This window comes from Echiichthys vipera (genome assembly GCF_963691815.1).
Source record: "Echiichthys vipera genome assembly, chromosome: 19".
Classification (NCBI taxonomy): domain Eukaryota; kingdom Metazoa; phylum Chordata; class Actinopteri; order Perciformes; family Trachinidae; genus Echiichthys; species Echiichthys vipera.
This window is the reverse complement of record NC_139844.1, coordinates 9124851-9130850: the sequence shown is the minus strand read 5'-3', so window position 1 is coordinate 9130850 and position 6000 is coordinate 9124851. Positions and strand designations below refer to the sequence as shown.

At 40.6% G+C, this 6000-nt stretch overlaps 1 protein-coding gene across 1 annotated transcript; it reads left to right on the top strand.

Moving 5' to 3' along the window:
* Nucleotides 1–558: 558 nt before the first annotated feature.
* ptrhd1 (peptidyl-tRNA hydrolase domain containing 1) lies at nt 559–3201 on the top strand (the record flags this gene model as incomplete). The annotated part of the gene is made up of 2 exons (XM_083933707.1): nt 559–768; nt 2988–3201. 2 exons carry the CDS (start codon nt 559–561, stop codon nt 3156–3158), a joined length of 381 nt encoding a protein of 126 aa, XP_083789833.1. The 3' UTR covers nt 3159–3201.
* Between the last annotated feature and the right edge of the window lie 2799 nt (nt 3202–6000).

Sequence of the window (6000 nt, the reverse complement as noted above, 5' to 3'; positions counted from 1 at the left end):
GCTGGACGTGCCTGGAACACCTCCGTAGGGAGGCGCCCAGGGGTCATCCTTACTAGATGATCCTGAACCACCTCAACTGGCTCCTTTCAACGCAAAGGAGCAGCGGCTCTACTCCGAGCTCCTCACGGATGCTGAACTTCTCCCCCTCTCTCTAAGGGAGACTCCAGACACCCTCCTGAGAAAACACATTTCAGCCGCTTGTACCCGCGACCTGGTTCTTTCGGTCATGACCCAGCATGACACTACTTCTGTGTAATGACCCTTAATCTACTAAATACATTAAAAAAAGTAAATTAGTTCTTTTTTACTGTGTTTAACTCTTTTTTTCTTGCAGTGAGCTGGAGCAGGAGTTGTTTCCGTCCTTTCTTAAACACATTATATAAACCTGCGCAGGTCTAATTGTTGTTAAAATCACTCTGAAACATTGCAGTTATGAAAGTAACCGGTAGAGTGCAGTAACGCTGTAATATAGTATAGTAAAACAGCCACACGTCGGCTGAACCGGAACATAAACAAACCCTGAATCGGTTCCTGGTTCGGGTAAAAACAAAAATAAAAATGGCGGCCTCAGGAGCCGGCTCTCCTGGCCGGTTGGTCCAGTACGTTGTTGTCCGGTCGGATCTGGTTCATAAGCTGTCCTGGCCCCTGGGAGCCGTCATAACTCAGGCCTGTCACGCCGCTACCGCCGCCGTCCACCTGCACTACGGAGACCCGGACACGCAGCAGTACCTGTCCGAGCTGGACTCCATGCACAAGGTGGTGCTGGGGGTGAGCTGCACGCGCCGCGCCAGACTCCATTCAAAAACCTGTCACTTTGGCTACTGTAGCGGGTATATCGCTTATAACAGCACACATGTAAATATGTACAAACACATTTCAATATGTTTCGGTTAGTTGTATTATTCGGCAAAACTAAGTTTCTAGAAAACTTCATGGTCTAGGGCCGAGGTATATCACTGATATGCTCCCACTACATAAGCCTTCTAGATCACTAAGATCCTCTGAGGCCAATCTGTTAGTGGTTCGCAGAGTAAACTCAAATCAAGGGAAAGCATCTTTCAGTCATTATGCAACAAACAGCTGGAATAAACTTCCTGAAGATTTGAGACTTTCACCCACTCTGACCACTTTTAAAACTAGACTGAAAACTTTTATGTTCACCTTAGCTTTCTGCTAAATCTTGGCACTTTTAACGTCCGCACTGTTTTGATTATTGTCTATGTTTTTATTCTCTTTGTCTTCCTGTAATGCATTTGAATTCATGACATGTTGTGCTGTGAAGCACTTTGAGTCTGCCTTGTGTATGAAAAGTGCTATACAAATAAAGCTGCCTTGCCTTGCCTAGAAAGTGTCATATTTAACCGGGTAGCACCAACACAAAACATTTAGACTTAGACTTCTCTTTATTGATCCTTTGGGATGAAATTAACTTTCCAGCAGCTTACAAAAACACGAGGGAGGTATAAAAAAGAAATACAGTATAAAATAACAAAAAAACTCTTAGCTAATTAAGTTCAGCCATCCTTGAGGAACTCGGAGTAGAGCCGCTGCTCCTTCGCGTTGAAAGGAGCCAGTTGAGGTGGTTCAGGATCATCTATTAAGGATGAACCCTGGGCGCCTCCCTAGGGAGGTGTTCCAGGCACGTCCAGCTGGGAGGAGGCCTCGGGGAAGACCCAGGACCAGGTGGAGAGATTAGATCTCCACACTGGCCTGGGAACGCTTCGGGATCCCCCAGTTAGAGCTGGTTAATGTGGCCGAGGAAAGGGAAGTTTGGGGTCCCCCGCTAAAGCTGCTGCGCCTGAGACCCGACCCCGGATAAGCGGATGAAGATGAGATGAGATATACAGTAAACTATAAACAATAAAAGTAAGTCGCAATAAACAAATGAATGCAGAAAAAATAAATAAATAAAGGAATACATAAATTAATACATTATGCTGAAATACATAAATAAAATAATAAAGAAATGCTTTACATTTATCTCCACATTTTGTTCACCTACATTTATATGTTTCTGTATTTCAGTGTCCACATGTTAACGAGGTGGGATGTTCCATTTATTCGTGCGTTTATTTATGTATTCATGTATTTCAGCATTTGTTTGTTTATTTATTTATTTGTGTATCTATATCTCCATTTATTTATTTACTCCTGTGTTTATTAATTCATTTATTTATTTATTGAGACTTAAGTCATGTTTCGTCCTCCATACAACCCTTCTTCGCTTTGGTTAGATAATTTAGCTTTATCGAAAACACGTGCGAAGAACCAGAACCAGAAACGTTTAAAAAGTCTTTGAGTTCAATAATAAAAAGGTCTCTCTGTGTGTGTAAGATGGGTGCCTAATATGAAAGTGACTCCTTAGGAATGTAACAAGGTATTGTATGGTTTTATAGCTAGAATAAATTTGTACTGATGAGAGTATGGTAGTATCTTGTATAATATTTCTCCATGCAAGATGTAGGGCACTATTTTAACTGCAATGTGAGAGCAACTGAACAGAAACAAATCTTGTGAATTATCTGTAACACGGACTCAGTCATAAACTTCTGTTCTTCTGCACATTCTACCATACTTTGAAAATTGTACTTTTGTATATATTACTTTTGTAAATGTAATATTTTTTACATATATATATATATAGTTTTATATTTCTGTTTTTCAAAATCCATAGTTTGTCTTTATATATTGTTGTTGTTAAATATGTTGTTTGTATAGCTGGAGTTTGCAAGGAAAACAGTTCCCCCTGGGATTATTAAAGTATTTCTCATTCTGATTCTAAGTTTATAGGGTTGACATAATTATTAATTAAATCCTAATTTTAATGTATTATTACCAGATTGTTAATCCCAGTCAAAGAGCACAGCTCAATTTAAATATGAGGATGCAACTCAATTATTACTTGAATATAAAGAAACAAACACTGCATGTGGTTTGGACAGGACAACAAATAAATGTGTACATTTGTTTTTGTTTTCTGTCTCCAGGCTCCAGACGAGGCCGCCCTCTCCGGCCTGTCAGAGACTCTCACACAGGCCGGTGTGGCTCACAAGCTTTGGATCGAACAACCAGAGAACATCCCCACCTGTTTGGCTCTGAAGCCGTGTCCTAAAGAGACTGTGCAGCCGCTGCTGCGCAAGTTCAAACTCTTCAAATGACCGCCTCAAAAAGACACTGTCCGTCTATATTACACCTGGAACGCCCGATATTAAAGATGGAAAATATGGAGTTCTTTTCTGGATCACTTTGTTCAGGTGGTAGCATTAGTTTTGCGACTATGTTAGTATAGCTTAATAAAAAAGATGACAATTCAGTTTGCCCAACACAACAGAGTACACTGCTTTTAACAATGTATAAAAAATTGGATGGGTTTGACTTGTAGCCACATAAAAGTTACTGCAGCTCTTGAGTGGTCTAACGTCATTTAGTGTAAACACATAAGATGCATGTTATCTAAGCTTAATTTAATGATGGAAAACTTCTCTTCTTTGTCGTGTTTTGCTGAAGTATGACCCACATTTGCACATTGACACATTCTCATTTCATTTTGCATCAAATCCAGATGTGCAGAACATCCAGCCATATTTCCTTTCAGACCTCTAAACACGTTTGGTCTTAACACATGTTATTCCTTTAAAGATAAATAGAAATGTGCAACTTACAGCCACAGCATACAGCATTCTTTCACTTATACCACAGTTCTACAGTAATCCTCTCGTACTGTCTCAGTACTTTGTTGTGCAGAGGAACGGCATAAATCATAAAATCAGGTTATCAAACTAATGCAGTTGCAACATGATATTCTTAAAGGGTCAATCTGTGTTTTACAGAGGATTACTCTGTGTTTATACACAGTGTTACTGCTCAGTATACTACATACAGTATGTGCTGTGTAGTGGTGCCCCGTCTGAGTTAATTATTCTTAGTCGACTAAGATTACTTTCGTCCATTAGTCTTTGTTTTATGCTGAATGGCTTATTCCTAAGAAACGTATGAACCCATCTCAGGGAGACACAAGATTTAAAGTGGTGCCTTTGCATGATTCATTGTGGGGAAGTCATTTTTACCGATCTGTCGATTGAATCAAAAATGTGAGTGTTAGTCGACAAAGAACTTGAGGACGTTTCACTGTTGTTTTAAATACAAACTTGAGTCTGTGTTACATGTCATGAACTCTACTGTATGGGGAGTTTGCTTAGAACGAGAGGAAATGTGTTTCAAATGATGTTCTGGCCACAACAACAGGAGAATTAGACGCTTCTCTCCTCCATTCTGTAAAGATATTTTCTTCACAGCGGAAAGGGAAATCCCAACAGCTAATAATGAAATAATGTTGTTTTGCATCACTTTTATGTGCTTGTAACTCGGTAATTTATGTGTTCGGAAACAAACAATTGCCTTTTTTGCAGCTGCCGTAATAATAAGGTCCTTGGCTACAATTCACACGAAGCACTGGTCTTTGATAATGAATTATTTTTCAGCTGCTCTGGAAACAGCAGTTCTATTTAAAGAAACACAAATGCTGTGAAAGTGATCAAATAAAATGCATAAAGTTGGAGCTTCAACTGCCATTGTCTTTGTTAAAAAAAACTGTCAAAAACATGTTTTTATCATAACAGGATAAACTGGTTGAAGCTCACTTTTGCCAACCATTCCCTTCGTGCCAACATGACCCAGCTGACCTTTTCACCTCATTCTCTCTGTGGCTAGGGGTGACCGGGGGTGTGGTAATAAACAGATGATTCAACTGTTCTCTAAATGACTTCCCATCTTGTTATGGTCCATGTTTGTGAGGGGAAAGTGTCTATTTTAGGATGAAAACAATGCAAAAATAGTCTAAAGTGTCAAATGAAAGACAGCCGCCGCTCTCTTAATTGTGTCCATTTTATTAAATCGAGCAGCTGAGGTGTTCCCAGAATTGCTCGTCTGCTCTCTCCATATAATCCGGCAGTTCGTGGTATTGTTGTCGCCTCTATTTTCTGTGTAAAAGGGTGAAAAAAATACATCATGCTATGTGTTTACTTATCTTGTGTAAATGTGATGCCGTCTAGATGCGACACTATAAAATCCATACTATTATATGCCATGCTTTGGTTGTTACACAAAAACATGAGTTTAACTATCACATAAGACAACAGAGAACATTTTGGCTTGTCATGATAGAAAAAAACAGGTGAAACGTATAATGCCTCATTTCAACTGCATGGTTCGGCTCGACTTGACTCAACTCGCTTTTGGTACCAGTTCTTTTCTCAGCTGATTGCCACGGGGACGCAGTGTGAAACTGCACTGCAATGTCATCCTTAACAAGACACTTGCTGGATCTTTTCATCAGTAACAATGTCTGTGTGACCGCCCAACCCTACCTTGTGTGATAAAGGGCTGACATTGTTTCCTGTTGGATTCCCGGGAGGTGGGAGTCACGTTCAATATGCATCATGTGACTGGGACAGGACAAGAAAGAAATTCAGCAGGAGCAGGCCAGACTTGAATCATAACAATAGGTCCTTTTTTAAATATAAGTATGCAGTTCTAATATGACATACATTTTTGTGGGATTGGGATGAAAATTCACTTCTGTGTCATCCTCTTATGTACGAAGATGGTTGAGGTACAAAATTGACCTTGAATGTTCAGGGGCCAGCACCTGAACAGACTGGGTTTCTGGTCCGGGTCTGCGGAGGCGGAGTATGTTGAAGTAAAAATTTACAGGGGGCCCCTCGAACAAGCCTTCATCACCATTATGATGGAAATACTCATTCATTCATTCATCTTCAACCGCTTGTCCATGTCGGGGGGACTGGAGCCGATCCCAGCTGACATCGGGCGTGAGGCGGGGTACACCCTGGACAGGATGCCAGTCTATCGCATGGCACATAGAGACAAACAGAGACGGACAACCATTCACACCTACGGGCAATTTAGAGTCATCAATTAACCTAACACATGCATGTCTGTGGGAGGAAACCGGAGAACCCAGAGAAAACCCACACAGACACA